At 53.6% G+C, this 19,648-nt stretch overlaps 6 protein-coding genes and 1 pseudogene across 7 annotated transcripts, besides 1 other annotated feature; 4 read left to right on the forward strand and 3 right to left on the reverse strand.

Annotated features, from left to right (window-relative positions):
• Positions 1-1,456: 1,456 nt before the first annotated feature.
• NCS54_01277000 (Hypothetical protein) lies at positions 1,457-2,662 on the reverse strand (the record flags this gene model as incomplete). Its single annotated transcript, XM_053157993.1, has 3 exons — positions 1,457-2,051; positions 2,103-2,190; positions 2,239-2,662. The coding sequence occupies 3 exons, from the start codon at positions 2,660-2,662 to the stop codon at positions 1,457-1,459; spliced, it is 1,107 nt and encodes a 368-aa protein (XP_053013968.1).
• A 1,148-nt stretch (positions 2,663-3,810) lies between these two features.
• On the forward strand, positions 3,811-5,252 carry NCS54_01277100 (annotated as a pseudogene). Its single transcript has 5 exons — positions 3,811-4,363; positions 4,414-4,585; positions 4,636-4,776; positions 4,824-4,967; positions 5,033-5,252.
• Positions 3,811-5,252: a sequence feature.
• A 778-nt stretch (positions 5,253-6,030) lies between these two features.
• On the forward strand, positions 6,031-7,257 carry NCS54_01277200 (Hypothetical protein; the record flags this gene model as incomplete). Its single annotated transcript, XM_053157994.1, has 3 exons — positions 6,031-6,115; positions 6,166-6,753; positions 6,803-7,257. The coding sequence occupies 3 exons, from the start codon at positions 6,031-6,033 to the stop codon at positions 7,255-7,257; spliced, it is 1,128 nt and encodes a 375-aa protein (XP_053013969.1).
• A 2,237-nt stretch (positions 7,258-9,494) lies between these two features.
• On the forward strand, positions 9,495-13,059 carry NCS54_01277300 (Hypothetical protein; the record flags this gene model as incomplete). Its single annotated transcript, XM_053157995.1, has 3 exons — positions 9,495-11,928; positions 11,981-12,355; positions 12,422-13,059. Exons 1-3 carry the CDS (start codon positions 9,699-9,701, stop codon positions 13,057-13,059), a joined length of 3,243 nt encoding a protein of 1,080 aa, XP_053013970.1. The 5' UTR covers positions 9,495-9,698.
• Positions 13,060-13,387: 328 nt separating this feature from the next.
• NCS54_01277400 (Hypothetical protein) lies at positions 13,388-14,733 on the reverse strand (the record flags this gene model as incomplete). Its single annotated transcript, XM_053157996.1, has 3 exons — positions 13,388-14,462; positions 14,516-14,604; positions 14,656-14,733. The coding sequence occupies 3 exons, from the start codon at positions 14,731-14,733 to the stop codon at positions 13,388-13,390; spliced, it is 1,242 nt and encodes a 413-aa protein (XP_053013971.1).
• A 494-nt stretch (positions 14,734-15,227) lies between these two features.
• On the forward strand, positions 15,228-18,248 carry NCS54_01277500 (Pre-mRNA-splicing factor ATP-dependent RNA helicase-like protein cdc28; the record flags this gene model as incomplete). The annotated part of the gene is made up of 1 exon (XM_053157997.1): positions 15,228-18,248. One exon carries the CDS (start codon positions 15,228-15,230, stop codon positions 18,246-18,248), a length of 3,021 nt encoding a protein of 1,006 aa, XP_053013972.1.
• Positions 18,249-18,318: 70 nt separating this feature from the next.
• Positions 18,319-19,331, reverse strand: NCS54_01277600 (P4Hc domain-containing protein; the record flags this gene model as incomplete). The annotated part of the gene is made up of 2 exons (XM_053157998.1): positions 18,695-19,331; positions 18,319-18,644 (listed from the first exon to the last, which is right to left on the reverse strand). Exons 1-2 carry the CDS (start codon positions 19,281-19,283, stop codon positions 18,319-18,321), a joined length of 915 nt encoding a protein of 304 aa, XP_053013973.1. The 5' UTR covers positions 19,284-19,331.
• Positions 19,332-19,648: the final 317 nt, after the last annotated feature.

Raw genomic sequence — 19,648 nt, forward strand, 5'->3', positions numbered from 1 at the left:
GCGCGCCCGGCGAGGGCGATGAGATGGTGGTGATGCAATCGAGGCGAGTTGGGACAAGATTAAGGCGATATGAACCGGTCGACAAGCCGAAACGAACGACGGAGTAAAATTGTATTATTAAATGTCAAAGGCCGGGCAGAAGTCGCACGCCAAGGGCCAAGATTGGTGATGTCGATGCGTGGTGTTGATGAAGAAATCAAGTCGAAAATGGATGGACAAAGCACGCCAAGTTGCCAAGGAAGGAACGGGCGATGGGGAGTGGGTTTGCATGGGAATAAGGGAAGGGAGGGCGAGGGAAGGAAGGGGGGAACCAAGTTTGCAAGGAGAGACAAGACAAGGAACCTGAATTAATTGTGGAGCTGACACCAAAGAGCTCAAGAGGAGGGTGAGACGGCGAGTTGAGTGGCTGATGGCTCGATCCACGGGGTGGGCTCTAGCCCAGGAAGCGTCTCATCAGGGCGTCAGTCGCTATTTTTTTGCGGGCTGGACGGCCTGGATTGCGCATTGCATTGGGCCGTAGCGATACGAGCTTTTCGCTTTTGGGTGCCGACTCAGGGGTAGCATAGCATTGTTGTTCTTGAGGCAGTGCTGATGAGGTGCATCTGTTCCTGACAGGACGGTGATCATCTGTGCCGTAGTGTGCCTCGTACACAGAGGACGGTAGGACGGCAAACCATTCTTGCTGACCACCTGCTGAGACGTTTCTCGTGGAATGAAGGTTTCCACCCTCGAGAATGTCCACGTCCCTGCGGCGGAAATCGGCTATGCCGGAACGTGATGGATAGGATTCTCCCATCAAGCCATCCATCCCAAATGGGCCAAACTCATCCGTTGCATCCCATGCGTGGATAAATCTGGGCCCAAGTACCCGCCAAGCGTTCCCAGAGTACTCTCTGTCGCTGTCGACACTGATCTTTGGTGTTTTTCTTTCTGCCGCACTTGCTGCCCTCTCACCATCGCCTTTCGTGACTCTCAGAATCAGCAGATGTCGTTCGTCTCGCAAAAACCACTTCTGCCCTGCCAAGGCGCTTATCGGCACTTACATCCGATCCACGGGCCATGGATCACTTGGCATGCCAAGGAAGCCAAGGAGCCAGTCTCGCTTGTCCCGCCTTGCAGCCGTTTGCACCTGGCACAAGCGAGCTTCGGGCTGGTCTTATCGATAAGACAGGGATTGGCACGTGATGTTAGAGAGCTTCAATTATCACGAATTCCTTTCGTATTGAACTTCAATTGATCACGAGGCGATAAATGCGATGTCCATTTTATCTCTCTCGTGTTGTTGATGTATCGGACTTCCACCGCTGTTTTGTATGGCCCAGAGTCCGTTCACGAGGAATCCCTTTAAAGCCGCTCACCTCATGACATCACAAGTTGGCGGTGACAGGTAAGTAAACATGGTATGTTGTCGTTGTAGGCAAATATTTCTACCCAAGTCTTGATACTTGCAATATATCTAATATCCAAGTGACTTTCTCACCTTGTTAATCGGCTGCTCTCCCTTGCTTCTTCTCTCCAAGTTATATGTCAAGATCTTGAACACCCGCTCATAAACATGGTTCGAGTTTCCAGCGCAGTGCGGCGTGATAATGACATTCTTGTAACCCCAAAGATTAGAGTCCGAGGGCAACGGCTCAGGGTCTGTCACGTCGAGCGCGGCACCTCGGATCTGCTCTGTGTCCAGCGCCGTGATGAGATCCTCAGTGTTGATAATGGGCCCTCGTCCAGCGTTGCAGACGTATGTCTTCTTCTTACTCAGCAGCGCAAACTGCTCCTTGGAGATCATGTTTCGCGTCTGCTCTGTGAGAGGGAGCAGGATGACGAGCAGGTCAAGATCCGAGGCCAGGAAGTCGTTGAGCTGGTCCTTGCCGTGGAACCACTTGCTGGGGAGCAGACCATCAGGATCGCCAAGACCAGCCTCAACGAAGCCATCGTCCTTCCGTGACTCGGCAGTGGCTCGCTCATGCAGGGTGTATGCATGAACGTCCATGCCGAGAGTTGTGGCGATCTTGGCAACTTGGCGGCCAATGTTTCCGTAGCCAAGGATACCACTAACAACATGGTCAGAAGAGGCGCAAAAGAGCCGGTTTCAGATTACTTACACCCTCAAACCCACAGAATCTTCGGTATCTTCATCCGAGTCAGGGTTCACCCATTTGCTCTGCTTTTGAAGGTCGAGGTAGTGAGGGACTGGCTGGATTAGCAGTTGGATATCGCATTGTCGAGGGAGGAACCTACAAAAGTGCTGGTGTGCTAGCCATGTACCAATCACCCATTCAGACACTTGAGGCCTGTTATTGTTAGTTATAATGAAGTCTGCGCGGAGTAGAGCAATGTACGCATGAGAGCCGTTTGAAGTAGAAAAGGCAATCTCAGTCTCCTCAAACAGAGGCAGGCCAAAGATCTGGGCACACCCGGCGCTAAGAAGCTGAACAAATTGCAGGTTAGGCACCCACTCCTTGGGAGGGAAAGCCTTCCATGTGAAGAGAGATGTAGTTCGCTTCCACACGTCGGCGGGCACTTCCTTGGGCACCTCTTGCGCGTATAGCTCTGTAGGGTATGTTATGACTTCAACACTGGGGCATTTCGCATTGAGATTGGCAAGCCACTCTTGCTTGGGGGCAAAGGGTGTTATAACTAAGAGAACTTCGGGGGAGCTCATCTTGAAGAATGACGGTGTGACGAGTTGACAGAACTTGGTCTTGGAGTGATTGCTTGATGAACCGACATTGTTTCAACAGACGTATACAAACTCAAGACTATCCTTGACTCAGCCCAAAGAAGTCATACAGAGGCATATTTAACTGACTCTGCTCAACTGTCATGTCTCGAATCTGATAAGCCCAACGAGGAGGCATCCCCGGATTTGACTCGGCCATGACTCGGCCCATGGCTATCGCAACTTGCACCTGTGCCCCCACGCCTTGAAATGCGGGGGATTAGCGGAGACGACGATGCATTCTGCTGTAAGCCGGTGACGTGCATTCTGGAAAGGCTTTGCGCGTTCGCAGTAGCGTAACCAATAACGTAACGTCGGCAACGATTCCCGAGATGTTCGAGGTGCTGAGGAGTCAAAGAAGTGAGGATGAGCCATGTCGAGAAACACTGACAGCGGTGATAAGAGCAAATATATGCAATTGACTTTTTGTCTTCGCACGTTAGGTAGGCTCTCAACGGAAACGCATCTCACCCGAAAGCTATTCATGACACCACGGTTGTTTCTGTGCATATGTACAGTTGGAAAACAAGAGTCTAATTACTTAATACAGAGTTCTTAATGATCTATTAGCAATATTCTATAATGTTACGTATCTCCGCCACCCAAAGACACTTCTACAGCTTGGACATGAGTGTGACCGACATCAGCTTCAACAGTCGGCAAACCAAACCAAGTATCAAAGACCTCAGTCCAGCTGTAGCCATGGATTCATACGTGTCCCAACCTCGGGGCCTTTTCAAGAATTACCAAGTGTACATTCTCGCAACCGTGTCTTATATGGGATCTCTGCTATTTGGTGAGCTACCATAATGAAATTCAATCATCCGCACCTGTAACGCGCTTCCAGGCTATGATGTCGGTGTCATGGGAGGACTCCTCCCTTTCGAAAGCTTCAGGGACTTCGGAATCCCAACTGGTTCGTCTGGCTTCGCAGACGGCAGAGTTGCCGAAATCTCCTCCAACGTCGTCTCCTTGTTGACTGCCGAATGCTTCTTTGGAGCACTGTCAGCTGCAATTGCGAACGATTGATACGAAAGACGGTATTCTCTCATGGCATACTCGGTCATCTTCTTGTTGGGTGCTGCTTACAGACCGGTGTCCCGAACGACTTGAGCTACTTGTACGTTGGCAGAGTCATTGCCGGTCTGGGTGTTGGTGGCATGAGCTCCATCACTCCAGTCTTTGTTGCCGAGACCGCTCCGGCAGATGTCCGAGGCCGTGTGACTGGCCTCTTCCAAGAGTTCCTTGTCCTTGGTAGCACGATTGCTTACTGGCTCAACTATGGCATCGAGAGAGGCATGCCCGTGTTGAGTGCTCAGTGGAGGATTTCTCTGGGCGTCCAGATGATTCCCGCCGTCTCCCTCTTCATCGGCCTCATACCTCTTAAGGAATCCCCTCGTTGGCTGGTGGAGAAGGGCCGAGAGGATCAGGCACTGGCTTCTCTGGCGTACATCCGCAACATGCCCGTCGACTCGCACGAAGTATCTCGAGAGTTTGTCGAGATCAAGGCGTCCCTTGACGAAGAAGGAGGAAAGATGGGAGAGACTACCTGGAAGGAGTGCCTCAAGCCTGGGGTTAGGAACCGCTTTGCTCTGATCTTTGCCCTGATGCTCTGCCAGCAGCTTACTGGAACCAACTCGATCGGTAAGTGCCTCGAAAAACTCAGGTAGAATATCAACTGACTGTGATCGTAGGATACTACGCTCCGCAGATTTTCCAAACCGTGGGTCTGTCTAGAGCCGATGCTTCTCTGTTCGCCACCGGAATCTATGGCATTGCCAAGTTGATTTTCACCGCCATCTCTCTGCTGTTTGTCATCGACAAGATTGGTCGACGGCGGGCACATGTTGGTGGTGGAGTCTGGATGTAAATAAATGACTGATATAGCCGTGGGAAATTTTGCTAACTGATGGTAGGTCTGTGATGATGTTTGTTCTGGCTTCAGTGTTGGCAACTCATCCCCCCAAGGAGGGTGAAGGTGTTTCGCCTGCGTCCATCGCCATGTGTGTCCTCATTTACCTTTATGTTATTGCATACACTGGCTCATGGGGCCCTGGGTAAGACCCCTGTTCTTGAAATATTGAACTTCTCCTGATATTCAAAGCCCTTGGATTTATGCCGGAGAAATCTTTCCAACTCACGTCCGATCTTACAGTGTGGCCTTTGGGGGTAAGAAAACAACCATGCCTTTGAGACTTGAAATACTGACAAGAAAACAGCGGCAACTCAGTGGTTATTCAACTTCATGGTAACTCGGGTAACCCCCTAGATCATTCATGATATTGGCTGGAAGACATTCCTCGTTTTTGCTAGTCTGTGCTTTGGGATGAGCGTGTTTACCTTTTTCTTCATGAAGGAGACCAAGGGCCTGACGCTTGAGGAGATTGACCAGCTCTTTGGACTGTCTGATATGGAGCAGTTCCATAATGATGTTGAGAGGAGAATGGCGAAGCTGGAGGGACTTGATCCTGTTATGAAGACGGCGACAGCCGAGGAGGAAAAGGGGGGTGCTAAGCAGGAGGAGGCCAAGTAGAGGATGTCCTGGAGCTCTTCGCTATAACCTTTTCATGAAAGAGTAAAAATACAAGGGAACTGGGCTCTCCAATTGTATCTCGAGATCAAGTTATATCTGGCTCGAATCAGTTTAGGTTGAGGCGTATGGCGAAGTGGGCTACCTCGCGGTACCTTGCATGACCCTGAAACTCTCTGTGTACAGGTCAAATATGAATGTCTCGCCGTCCGGAAACTTAATTAGATGCCAAGAAAAAAGCAGTGACATGTAGAAAAGCTTCGAATACTCGAAAAGAGATAATCCTAGGATTCCACCTGTTCTTGAGAGGCGTGAATTGCTATCATCCGTCGCGTCTGCCATAAGCTCGGCTCGGCACGACTTTATCCCACCACAGCCAAACTCCACCAATCAGCGCGTGGACCCTGCGGCGCCTCAGCTTCAGGGGACGCTTTTAGTTGACTTGTCCTTTCTGATTGCGGCCGTGGAGCGCATTCAAGGCGACCCAGAACCTACGACATTCATTGGGAATTCTCCTCCACCAGACACACGTGGCCGATAACCGAACGGATATAGCTTCCAGGCCACTGAGACCCGTTCCAATTGCTTCTTCAAATCGTCACTCCTTTATAGAGGCATGCGGTGCTGAGAATCGACTGGCGCTCTTTGTCGATAAGCGACTCCTTGGACGCTTTGCGACCACTTTGGAACCACGACCGACGATCACGACCCCACGACCTCTTTTTTCGAATCCGTTGTATATACATGAAAGCTAGCAGGGCTAGGAATCTTGGTTAACATGATGAACGGCGTTGAGAAGCCAGTTCTCGACGAGGACGCCTTTGGCGCAAAGGCTGGAAGCATCGTCAGCGCTTTTGACGCATTCCGTACGTCGTCTCTTGCTTCTGGACCTTTGCCCGCGCTGACATTGAAACAGCCAAGTCGAAACCTCAATATATCCAACGAACCTCGGGCGGCGGAAAATGGACAGTCGCCGTGTCCATCATCTCCTTGATCCTCATCTGGGGTGAGGTCGCCAGGTGGTGGCGCGGCGCCGAGTCTCACAACTTTGAGGTCGAGGCGGGTGTTGGTCGTGAGCTGCAGATCAACCTCGACATTGTGGTGCGAATGCAGTGCGATGATATTCACGTAAACGTGCAGGACGCATCGGGCGATCGAATCATGGCTGCGAAGCGTCTCCATCGCGACAAGACCCTCTGGTCGCAGTGGGTTGACAGCAAGGGCATGCACAAGCTTGGACGGGACAGCCAGGGCAGGGTCGTTACTCAATCTGGCTGGAACGACTTGGGTTACGAGGAGGAGGGTTTCGGTGAGGAGCACGTTCACGACATTGTTGCGCTCGGCAGGAAGAAGGCCAAGTGGGCAAAGACGCCCAAGGTCAAGGGTCGTGCTGACAGTTGTCGTGTCTATGGAAGCTTGCACTTGAACAAGGTGCAGGGTGATTTCCATATCACGGCTCGAGGTCATGGATATATGGGCAATGGCGAGCATCTCGACCACAAGAGTGAGTTGTGCCCAGACACAGGCTTGGGTCGTAAGCTGACAATCATCAGACTTCAACTTTTCGCACATCATCTCGGAGTTGTCCTACGGCCCCTTCTATCCCTCGCTCGTCAACCCCCTCGATGGCACTGTCAACACCGCCTCGGACAACTTCCACAAGTTCCAGTACTACCTCTCCATTGTGCCTACTGTGTACAGCGTGGGATCCAGGTCCATTCTCACCAACCAATACGCTGTGACCGAGCAGAGCAAGGCTGTCAACGAGCACTACATTCCTGGAATCTTCTTCAAGTACGACATTGAGCCTATCCTGCTGACGGTTCACGAGAGCCGTGATGGTATCCTGACCTTCCTGGTCAAGATTATCAACATTGTGAGCGGCGTGCTTGTCGCCGGACACTGGGGCTTCACCATCAGCGACTGGGTGAAGGATGTTATCGGCCGAAGAAGGCGCAGCAGTGGTGGCGTTGGTGTCTTGGGGAACAAGGAGGGCTTTGATGAGTAGATTACCATTGTGATAATGGCCTACGTGTATTAGAAACGCATGCAGTGGAAGAGCCAAGAAGAGGGAGTTTGGGCTTGGAGGTTGTGCATATCTGCCGCTACGGAGTTTGGGTTAAAACATGGGGTTTGGTTTCAGCATTATAAAGAGGATTGACAGCCATTGCACGCTCCATGATCAATTGTTGACCTGTTGAAAGCCAGATACGGGCCTGCTACAAGCATATGTGAGCTCGAGCTCGGTGTTCTTACAGCTGTCCTTTGATGCGGGGAGCGCGGCTTTGAGCTTAGCACGTTCCTCGTCTCATCGTCTATTGGCAAGCTCCATGCAGCTTAGTTGAGGCTGAGTTCAAAGTGAATGGCCTCTTTCTGCATCTCAGACTTTATCAACTAGCCCCAATAAAATGAGGCGGTGCACTTTCGCCCCGTTATCGTCGTATCAAACCACCGCCATGCTGGTGATGCAGCACGATGATGAAAGGAAACGGGCAGGCATGGAATATTCCAGTCATGGGGACACGCTGCATCAGACACGGCATAGCGTCGTACTACGGAGAAAGGCCCATCGTGGCCAGACCCTTGAGGCACCAGGGCATCTCGTAAGGCTCAGTACGCTCGGTTCCTGTCAGTCAGTAAGAAAATTCCCATCCGGACTGGCCGGGTAGTCACCATCATGTGGCACAAGACAAAGGGCGTCTGGTGACTCAAAATCCAAGGGTCTGCGTAATCGTGCCGTGTCTTTTGGGATTTCTGGTAATTTCTGGTAATATGCATGCCGGCAGCCGATAGCGGAGCCGAGTCCAGACGATGTCCCCTTTTTGTTTTTCTTTTGGAATTTTTGGTTTTGGTTCCTTGGCTGTATGAGTTGTCCTCGAGGCGAACGAGGCACCTTGGACTTCAAGAAAAATAAGAACCAAGGACGGAGGATGTTTCTGTTCTGTCGACTCGACATGACGGGGCAGGGGTTTCAAGAGGTGGGGCATACCCATGGCAGACTATGACGACACCGGCATAAAAGAAGGAGAGAAAAAAGAATGGAAGTGGAGGGTGGGGTTCTCCATCCTGGGGCCTTGGAGCTTGTTAGTGACGAAATGTTTCCTTCATGGGCCAAGGACGAGAGACGATGGAGGCCAAGGTCAAGGTTCGTTTCGGTCCGGAGCGTTGAAGGGAGAGAAGGGAAGCTTCTTTTCTTTTCCCGCCTCATTCCGTTACCGAGGGTTCCTGAAGCTGAAAGAATGCGGGAACTGTCCCTGTCGATGAAGCGCACTTTGTTGGCTGGGTCACCAGGCTTTCTGAGTTTGACTCTCTAGATCCCGAGATGGAGGGCACCTACGAGACCAACTGAGCGACCCATGTGATGGGGTCCTAGGAGAGCTTGTTTCTTTTTCGTCACTGCACTCAACTTTCAGGTTTGTTGGGCTTTGTGCTGAGACAGGAGCCACGCTGGCAAGGCTGGGCCTCTTTGACCTGGTCTTGACCTCAAGCTGGTGTCAATAGCGAGGTGGAACAAGGGGTCAGCATTGGAGTTTCGGCTGACGAGTGAAGCCCAATGAACAAAGGAATCGAGACCACGAATGCTTCTGCTGCTGGTTGGCTGTTGCTGTTGTTGTTTAGGTACAGTACTTCGTAGTCTTTGCACCGAGTGAGGCTCTATCCGAAATGACAACCAAGCAAACTCCAGGTTTTTCCTGGCACGACGTGTAGATCACCATCTCAGAAGATTCAAGCCCGAGATGTCGACGCCCTACTCCCGTCTGTGTCCCAATCACCGCGAGTACCGTCCAGCGACCAAGCCAAAGAGCCCAACGAGAAAGCTCCCTTGCTTTGCATCTGTGCTCTTGCCCCGGGGTAAGGTTGCATGGCTTTGCTCAGCCAGAGCCTTGATTGGGTCCTTGGCTGCCTGGCCTCGACGCCCAGCTCATCAGCCGGGCAGAACCAAGAGACCTTCTGCCATCCATCTCAGGACGACGGCCAATCCCATGGCCTCCCACATTGCACGGTAGCATCATCTTCCATCATAGCCACTGCGGGCCTGGACTTCTTGCTTGCCAGGCCGCGAAGCGCCCCCTGCAAGTTCCATCGCCGCCTACTGGAGCTTGCTGTGCTTCTGGGCTCCACTCCCGCTGGGCTTCAGGCTGGTCCTGCGCCGGGTTAGGCCCCACGCCCCGCCTGGCCTGGTTTCTTGTTAGACCAGCCTTTCTTTTCCGGTTCCTGCTCGACATCACTCACATCCACCACTACGACATCTCTCTTCCGTCATCGTTCCCAACTGTTTCTCCTTTTCCCCTCATACAAACTCTAGATTTCGCTGTTTCTGCACTTTGGGCGTTTTCCATCAAACCCTCGATTGCCTCGCCATCCCTATATCGAACCGCCTTCTTTTGCTTGACTCGTACTGCAACTACACCACACAGCCCTCATCTGACCCCCCTGTCATCCCCCGCGATGGGTGAAGTCTACAGAGACACTCGCGTTTATCGTGAGTGGGATCGGGATGACAGCTCCTCGGACGACGAGCGCGTTCGCAAGACCACAATCCGACGATACAAGGTCACACCTAGTAGGACTGATCGAACCGAACGAGTATCCGAGTTTGACGATGGACGCTCCCGCGCCTCCCATTATGGTCGCACCTCGGGTGACCTGCTCGAGGAAGACCGTCGTTCCTATGCCGCGGACCGCCCTCGCTCTGCTTTCGAGTCCTATGCCGGAGCCCCTTCTCACGTCAGTCACTATGAGGATCGTGGCCGGGACCAGGCCCCGAGATCCTACGTTTACGAGAAAGAGATCGAGAGAGAGACTTATCCACCACCACCGATGCCCGTTCCTCCGCCTGCACCTGTTTCCGCAGCTCCTACACCTGCGCCCGTCGCTGTAGCTGAGCGACCCCGTACGACCACTTTCGAGAAGGAAATGGATCGCGACTGGGAGCGACGTTCCCGGTTTGATGGCCCACCTTTTGAGGATGACGTCAGAGTTGAGAAGCGCATCGAGCGTCGCGACGATGGCGAGTACCGCATCGAGAAGCGGGTTGAAGAGCACGTCGACGATACTCACGGCTGCGAAGTCGAGCGATACCGCAAGGAGACAGAATATTACACTCCCTATGACCCTCCGCCGCCTCCCGCTCCCGTCGTCATTCGACAGCGCGCTCCTGAGCCACAAAAGATCATCGTCCAGGAAGCCCCTCCCCCGGCCCCTGTCATCGTATCGCCGCCCCCCCGCCAAGATCCTGGTGTGGTGGTGATTCGTGAAAAAGAGCCTCAACGTCAGATTATCAGGAGGGAGGTGCAGGTTCCGGCTCGCCCTCAGGAAGAGGAGTATTATTACCGGCACGAGCGTCGGGATTCCCGACACAAGGATTACGCCATTGAACGATACGATCGCCGACGCCGTGAGCACGATCATTACAGCGACGACGACGACTACTATGTGCGACGCACAGTCGTGCGCCGTCGCGAGCGTAGCGAGAGCCCCCATCACAAGAGATACCTCGCCGAGGGTGCCCTCGCTGGTGCTGGTGTCACAGCATTCCTCAACAGCCGCCGTGATTCCTATGGTGACCTGCCAGAGCATCGTGGGCGCAAGGTGATTGCTGGAGCTGCTCTTGGAGCTCTCGGCACCGAAGCCCTACGACGAGCTCGCAGCGCTTATGAGGACCGATGGCATGACGATGATCAGTCTCCTGACCGTCACTCCCGCCTCAAGCAGGGTCTCGGGCTCGCTGCTGTAGCCATTGCCGCTGCTGGAGCTGCCAAGTATTACCAGTCCAACAAGATTGAGAAGGAAGAGGCGCACCGAGGCAGAAGCCGTCGTCGTAGCCGTGGCTACTACTCTGGCGACGACTACTCCCGCTCTCGTTCCCGATCAATTATCCGGAGAACCACAACCACAACAAAGAAGAGCACTAGCCGCGGTAGCCGACGCCGCAGTCTCTCGACTGCAGCCAAGGCGGCCTTGGGCACCGTTGCTGCTGCTGGAATGGCCAAGCATCTCCGCAATAGGTCCAAGTCCCGCGGCCGCAGCAGCAGCCGGTCAAGCAGCAGCTCGCGCAGCCGATCTGGTAGCCGCTCCCGCAGCAAGTCTAGGCTTCGCAGGGGCGCCGAGATCGCTGGTGCCGCTGTAGCGGCCAAGGCCGCACACTCCATGTGGAAGCACCACAAGGACAAGAAGGGTGATGACAGCTCTGACAGCAGCGACGATGAGTACTACCGACGGCGCCCCTCAAAGAGCCGTAGCCGGAGCCGGAGCAGGTCCATGGCCAGATCCATTCGTTCAGAGCGCGGGACTGATCCTGAGCTAGGCCCCGTAGTTGAATACGGCACCGATCCCCTCGCAACGCAGCCGCCCCGCCCTGCGTCGCGAGGTTACGAATCCGAGGCGGAGGCGAGACGTAGACGACGCAGACGACGCAACCGGAGCCGCTCGGTATCATCATCTGCGTCGGACCGCAGCAAGAAAAGGAGTAGAAGCCGGCTAGGAGAAATGGCAGCTGCTGGTGCTGCGGCGATTGGTATCAAAGAGTACAAGGACAAGAAGGATAGGGAGAAGAGAGAGCAACGGTCAAGGGAACGTCGGTTGGAGCTAGAACGGGAGCGCGAGAGAGAGGCATCTCGAGAGCGTCGTGATCGAGCTGCCAGGTCTCCATCCCGATCCCGAAGCCGCTCCAGGAAACGTGAGCAGTCCCCTTTGGGAGATGACAGTCTTGACTGACAATTGTTGTTTAGGTTCCGACGCTGACGCCTTTGATGATCGAACACGCTCACCACCCATGGCATCTGGTGGTGCAGGCTACCCTCCTTATCCCCCTGACCCTTCTCCTCCACCTGGCGGAGCTCCCTTCACACGATTCCCGAACCCTTCTAGCGACTATCAGCCATATGTTCCACAAGATTATACTGGCTATGCACCACCACCTCCTCCAGGGCCTCCCAGGGGCTTGTCCACCGGACCCCCTGCCTCCTATAATCCGCCACCACCGCCGCCGGGACCCCCTGGGCCTCCTCCTCCTCCTCCAGGGCCTCCTCGAACAGGTGGTCCTCTGCCGCCTGACAATGTGAGTGACCCTATCCACGACCTCGGCTTGCGAGGGTTAGACGAGGGTGCGTTAAGCCGTACTACGGAGGAAATTGGTGTCCAAGAACGAACAAAGGCTGACTCTTTAACAGATATAGACTCTGAGGCGGAGTCCCGCGTAGCCAAGTCGGTAACCTTCATTCCGTTGTCGCCCAAAAGCTCCATGACAATGAAGAGGCACCGTGCGGAAGCGGCGGCCAAGGAGGAAAAGGAGAAACAAGAGCAACTTGCTTTTGATCAGCTTCACGCCCTTGTGCCTTTCAAGCCACGCTCACGAACACGCTCACGTCACCGGCGTTCATCTTCCTCATCATCCTCTTCGTCGGACAACTCTGATACTGGTCGCAAACATCAACCTCGAGGCGATGGATCTAGCTCAGATGATACCGTTGAGATATTGCCTGATCGATTTGATCGACGTGGTGAGCCGTTGGATGGGCGAACCACCCGCAACCGTGGATGGAAGAGTCGCAGGGGAGATTTCGAATACCGACCTAGGAATCGTGGTGACATGAACGTCAAGGGCGCGTGGCAAGTTGCTGGAACTGACGGTGAATCTGTGGACCGGCTCGTTCGTGGTGTCACTGGGGTGCTAGAAGGCAAACGCGGTTGGCTTGGCTTGCTGGGAGAAGTTTTAGGTGGATTGCAGGGAGTTGATGAGAGCAAGGTGATTGAAGATGGGCGTCATCATGATAGGAGGCGCAGAAGGACGAGGAGGCATTCGGATTGACGACTTAATGACTGTGAAGACGTTTCTTGACTCGGTAACGATTTCTTTGGCTGGACATGGCTGATGGTTTCTGGGTTGGGTCGAACTTGACGACACGATGTAACGACTACGTATATCTAACGGCCGATATATAGATCAACTGATGATGTGTGTTTATATGCATGATTGAAGTGCCCTTATCACGTTGGACCAACTGTGACTTGAATGACTTTGAATTTGAAACGAAATGCATGTGTTGGTATCCCTTGATATCTACAATGTATAGGACATGGCCTCCTCTTGAAATGATTCAACTCCCCACCCTCTACGCCATCCCACCCAGCTCTCATCATAACTCATCTCGCTGAGGTTGTGCTGTCCTTCCACTATCGGCTTGTAGGTCGACACCGTTCTTTGCCCTCCACTTCTCCCACAGACCCCAGAAGTCGCTCTCCATGCTTGTGTCCATCTGGTCCGGAAGCACCACCTTGTATTCAACGTATAGGTTGCCAAACTCGGTCTTGTGGTAGACGCTGTCACCGTCCTCGTGCCAGATGGGCATACCCTCGCCGACTACCGTCTCGATATGGCCAGGCTGGACGACCTGACCGCGGGGACGTTGTAGACGGACGACGTGTGCGTCGAGATGGGTTAGGTTGCGGGTCCAGCCGCCCATCCAGGCTTCACGGAGGGAGAGGAGTTCGGTCCAGTATAGATCATTGCCCTTGCGGCGGAAGAAGACGCCGTCGACCTTGTCCGGGTTGTTCTCGTGTGAGGGTGCCTGCTCGGTGAGCGTCACGATCAAGTCGCCAGGGACCCAGTCGGGGCTCTCGTCTGCCTCATTTTCGTATACTACGCGGGAGTCGCGACCGGCTCCACGCTGAATGTTCAGCTGTACGTTTGTAGCCTTTCTCTCGACGCGCTGGCCTTGACAAACGGGGCACTTGTGCTTGATGGTCTTGCCCCTGCCGCCGCAGGCGTCGCACTTCATGCGCATCTGCTGGAACATGCCCGGCGCGAGCTGTCTCTTGATGGTTCGGACGCCGTGACCACCGCAGACGTTGCAAGAATCAACCTGGCCGTCGGCGCTGCCTGTACCCTCGCAGTGCTCGCAGATGTGCTGCTTGTTCCAGGCAAACTCGGTCGTGGCGCCGTTGTAGAAGTCGCGGAGGGAGATCTCGACTCGGACCTCGACGTTGTGGCCTCGAGGTTCGCTGGAGGCCCGTCCTGAGTGGCCGTGGCCGCCGAAGAAGCGGCTAAAGAGGTCGAAGGGGTCGTGGCCGCCTCCGCCGCCGCCGCCTTGACGGTGCTGCTGGACACCATCGTGGCCCCATTTGTCGTATACTTTGCGCGTCTCTTCGTCGCTTAGGACATCGTAGGCTTCTGAAACCTCGACGAACTTGTCGTGTGCTGTGTTGTCACCGCTTGAGGGAGGTTAATATGGCATCGAGGAGAGGGGGGTCATGGAGGGGCATACGGATTCTTGTCGGGGTGGAACTTCTTTGACAGTTGGCGATATGCTTGTTTCAATTGCTTGTTTGAAGCTGACCGATCAACACCGAGAATCTAGAGATCCGTTAGTTCTGCATGTCTGGTGAGCTCCTCGAGATGTCTTGCCTTGTAGTAGTCCTCGGCGCATACAGCGAGCTGGACCAGAGCTAATAGGACCAAGATGGCCGCTCCGTGGAGCAACATTGCGCCGTCGTGTGCGCAATAAATGAAGCGTTTAAAATTTTTACAGAAAGCAGCTTCGAAGGCGACCTCGACGATGAAAGAGCGAAAAGCACAGAAGCGACGTGGCGGGAGCGAGAGGCGAGAAGATGACCAAGGACCGGAGAACAAAGAAATCGACTTAGAAATACCAGCGTGTTATCAATGCTTCGTTTGCCTCCAGTTCCAGGCAAGGTACTACCTCTTTTGGGAACGCTATCAGGCTTATCGATCAGCCACCCCTGCATGTGGCGCTTTATAGGAAGTTGATGATTGGAGGATCGGATTAATTATCGGATTATCCTGCAACTAAATTCTTGGGCTGGACGTCAGCCAACTGCGTCGCGATGGAGCTTGTGCTGCCTGGGGCTGTATCTTCTGCCTTCAGCTTGGTCTACTTGGAATTTCACCGATTCCAGGTATAAAGCTGACGATTCTTTTTGTACTTTTATCACGGCGAAGCTCATCACACAATCATCATGAGCTCAAAAAAGTACGCTCTCCTTCCTATGGATGAGGATGAGGTCGGCCCTCAAAAAGTCTCCAAGGAGAAGAAGCACAGGCGTCGACATCGCGACCGAGACGACAAATCCTCATCCCGACACTCTAGGTCACGTCACGATCGCAGTCGCTCGAGGTCCCCCGGTCGAGGATCTTCATCACACCACAGCCGCTCTAAGCAGTACCGACGACGCGATGACAAGGCCGACTTTGACGATCGATGGGGAGACGAGGAGCCACCTTCCTCCGAGCCTGAGGAGGAGGAGGAGGAATTTGAGGAGTCGGCTAGCAAGAGGGTGAAGCTGAGTCATGATGAGCCAAAGGAGGAGGACCTTTCAGACGGCGCAAAGGAGGAGTTGGCGCGGAGGAAGGACATTGAAGAGCGCGAAGCTTTCGCGAAGCGACTGAAGGAAAAGGACGACAAGAGATCGAAACACGGCGAAAGAGAGGGAGAGTCATCGAGGAGGAAACTCGCCGAGGATGCTGAGGCACGAAACAAGGCGCTTCCCGATATCCGCGAACGATCGCGACAGGAATACCTCAAGAAGCGAGAGGCAGAACGTCTTGCCCTTCTACGGAAGCAGGTCGCCGAGGAGACGGCTGAGTTGAGGAGCGGCGTGCGACTGTCGGAGAAGGAAAAGGCGGAATTTGCCAAGAACAGAGAGATCCTGCGCCTGGCTGAGGAACGCCTCAAGATTGACGACCACCGCGATGGATACATGATGCCCGAGGACTACATCACAGAAAAGGGAAAATTGGATCGCAAGAAGAAGGAGGAGGCACTCTACAAGCGATACGTTGAAAAGGACGAATATGGCCAGGAGAAATTCGTCACCGAGCATGAGGAGTGGGAGCGAGAACAAGCCTCGAAGGCCAAGGCGCAGATCCAGCGCGCCGAGAGAGAAAATGAGGACTACGACTATGTGATGGACGAGGAACAGTACATCCAATGGAACCTGGACTCACGGATGGAGGGTGATGACCAAAAGTTGACGAAGGAGCAGCAGTTCTTGGCGGCACAAATCGACGCAGCGGAGAAGAAGGCCCTCACCATCCAGGAGACGAGAAAGAGTTTACCCATTTACCAGTATCGCGACGAATTTCTGGCGGCGTTGGAGCAGTACCAGGTTCTGGTCATTGTTGGAGAGACTGGTAGTGGAAAGACGACACAGCTGCCGCAATATCTTCACGAAGCGGGATACACCAAGAACGGCATGAAGGTGGGATGCACACAGCCCCGACGTGTGGCAGCCATGAGTGTAGCAGCTCGTGTGGCAGACGAAGTCGGTGTCAAGGTCGGCAATGAAGTTGGATACACGATTCGTTTCGAGGATTGCACCAGCGACAAGACCATCTTGAAGTACATGACTGACGGCATGCTTCTTCGGGAGTTCATGACTGAGCCCGATCTTGGAGGGTATTCTGCGCTGATGATCGACGAGGCGCACGAACGGACGGTGCACACGGACATCTTGCTGGCGCTGGTCAAGGATTTGTCTCGAGAACGACCTGACCTTAAGCTTCTGATTTCTTCAGCCACCATGAACGCCGAGAAGTTTGCGCAGTACTTTGACGACGCGCCCATCTTTAATATTCCCGGTCGCCGATACCCTGTGGACATTTACTATACACCTGCCCCTGAGGCCAACTATCTGGCTGCTGCGATTACGACAACGTTCCAGATCCATACCACACAAGGCAAGGGCGACATCTTGATCTTCCTGACGGGCCAAGATGAGATTGAGGCGGCCGAGCAAGAGATTGCTGAAACAGCAAAGAAGCTTGGAAGTCGCATCAAGGAGCTTGTCATCTGTCCCATCTACGCCAACCTGCCATCAGAACTTCAGTCAAAGATCTTTGAGCCGACACCAGAGGGAGCTCGCAAGGTTGTCTTGGCTACCAACATTGCCGAGACCAGTTTGACCATTGATGGTATCGTCTATGTCATTGACCCGGGCTACGTCAAAGAGAACGTTTATAACCCTGCGACCGGCATGTCCAACTTGGTCGTTGTTCCTTGCTCGCGAGCCTCTGCCAATCAACGGAGTGGTCGAGCTGGACGTGTCGGACCTGGAAAGTGCTTCAGGCTGTACACCAAGTTTGCTTACATGAACGAAATGGATGAGTCAACGACCCCTGAGATTCAGCGAACCAACCTGAACGGCGTCGTGCTTCAGCTGAAGTCGCTAGGCATCAACGAGCTGCTCGAGTTTGAGTTCATGGACCCTCCGCCTACCGAAGCACTGATTGGGGCGTTGAATCAGCTGTTTGCCCTGCAGGCGTTGAATCACCGTGGAGAGTTGACCAAGCTAGGTCGTCAGATGGCCGAATTCCCTACCGACCCCATGCTTGCCAAGGCTGTACTGGCTGCAGACAAGGAGGGATGTGTAGAGGAGGTTCTGTCTATCGTCTCGATGCTTGGCGAGGCTTCAGCGCTCTTCTTCCGACCCAAGGATAAGAAGATTCATGCAGACAGCGCTCGCAACCGGTTTACGGTCAAGGATGGAGGTGACCACATCACGCTTCTCAACGTGTGGAATCAGTGGGTGGACAGTGATTTCTCCCCCGCCTGGTCAAAGGAGAACTTTTTGCAGCAACGGTCCTTGACCCGAGCACGCGATGTCCGTGATCAACTAGCCAAGCTCTGCGAACGTGTCGAAGTTGCCCCCTCTACTTGTGGAGCGTCCAACCTCCGTCCCATCAAGAGAGCCATCACAGCTGGCTTCTTCCCCAACGCGGCCCGACTACAGAAGAGCGGCGACAGCTACAGGACGGTCAAGAACAACACAACAGTGTGGATCCACCCGAGCAGCGTGCTGATGGCTATTGATCCGCCGGAGAAGATGGTGGTGTATTTTGAGCTTGTGCAGACGACCAAGGAGTACATGCGTAGCGTGATGCCGATCGAGCCCCGGTGGCTTTCGGAGCTGGCACCGCATTTCCATAAGAAGAAGGATATTGAAGCTATGGAGGAGAAGAAAATGCCCAAGCAGCGGTAGATATGAATACGGATATTGCGCCTGCACGCGTCTAATTACAATCTAGCCTATTCCACGTCCCATCATCGTCTTAATCATCTTTGCCTTCTGATGTTTCTTCATTGTCAGGAACCCATTTGTAAAGAATGTCGGTTCTCATGGTGTACTTCGTACCCTTGAGAACCGTTGCTCCCTCGTGGTAGAGACCCTTGTGCTGAAAGATGAGTACGCTGCCTTGCTTGGGGTTCACGTCAAGCCTTTTGTCGCCTCTCATCTCTAGAAAAGAGGTCGCGCCGCCTTCAAGATCCGACTCGGGGTTTTGTTCCTTTGAGTCGTTGAGATAGAGGTGGACGGTGTAAAAGGTCTCATACTCGATGCCTGTCCCTTCAGTGTAGTAGTAGGGGCCGTCGCAGTGAGCTGGTCACGGTTAGAGATGTATGGTAGTGATGAGTGAGAGGCTGGCTTACGCTTAAAGTACTGTCCAGGAGTGTATTTGAGATATCGCATTCGCTCGTTGAAACGACTGAATTTCCATTTTCCTCCACGCATGTAGGGGTCAGGGGGGATCACAGCCAAGAGCTCACGTAGCCCTTCAGCTTGTGCGCACCGTTCCCAGAGTCGATCGACTATGGTTTGCTGGTCCCAGATGATGCGATCACTCTCACGGTATCCCGGCGCTGGAGCCTCCCAGCCAGGGCCGAGACTCACCAGCGCCGGTCTCCACGCTGAAGAACCTTCTGGTCGAGGCACAGAGGCCTCAGCGAGAGATAGGAGCTCGCGGCATTCTTGAGGAGATAGAACGTTGTCGAGGATGAGGGCGGTGTGACCCTCATACTGAGGCAGAGGTGATGAGGCAAAGTCGATGTGATGAGATGTTATGGGGGCGGCGGGAGGAGTAGTGAGGAATGAATCTGGGATAACAACATCGCTGCTGGTGTATTTTGCTTGACGAGGTAGATTTTCCATTTTAGATGGGTTTCTGGGTTTTATGACAAAGGAAGATGATGATGAAGAGGAGGAGGTGAGGCCAAGCTTGGAGGCGAGGTTGGAGAGCATGGTTTTAATGCTGACTGTTGAAACAAGGACTTGATTTGCAAGGACTTTCAACGCAGAAACCTGAATTGGCTTAATATATAGGTAAAGTGACCAAAAAGGACACTTCTTTTGTAGCCTAACACTCAGGCCCTCTTGTTTATATTGTTGCCTACAACTTGGAGCTATCACGAGCGTAAGCGTGGCTGTGTGGGGAACAGCCACCACCAGAAGATGCGACTAGGCTTTTCACGATTGCGAACCATGGGATTGGTGGACAAGGCGTTTTCTGGGGGTTATAATTGATGTTTTTGGGGGGTGCTATTTCCGGGGTTTGTAAGTTGGCTTTTATTTAAATAATATGGATGCATTATGACTTGCGGAACGCT

The sequence above is a fragment of the Fusarium falciforme genome, chromosome 10 (assembly GCF_026873545.1).
Source record: "Fusarium falciforme chromosome 10, complete sequence".
Lineage (NCBI taxonomy): Eukaryota > Fungi > Ascomycota > Sordariomycetes > Hypocreales > Nectriaceae > Fusarium > Fusarium falciforme.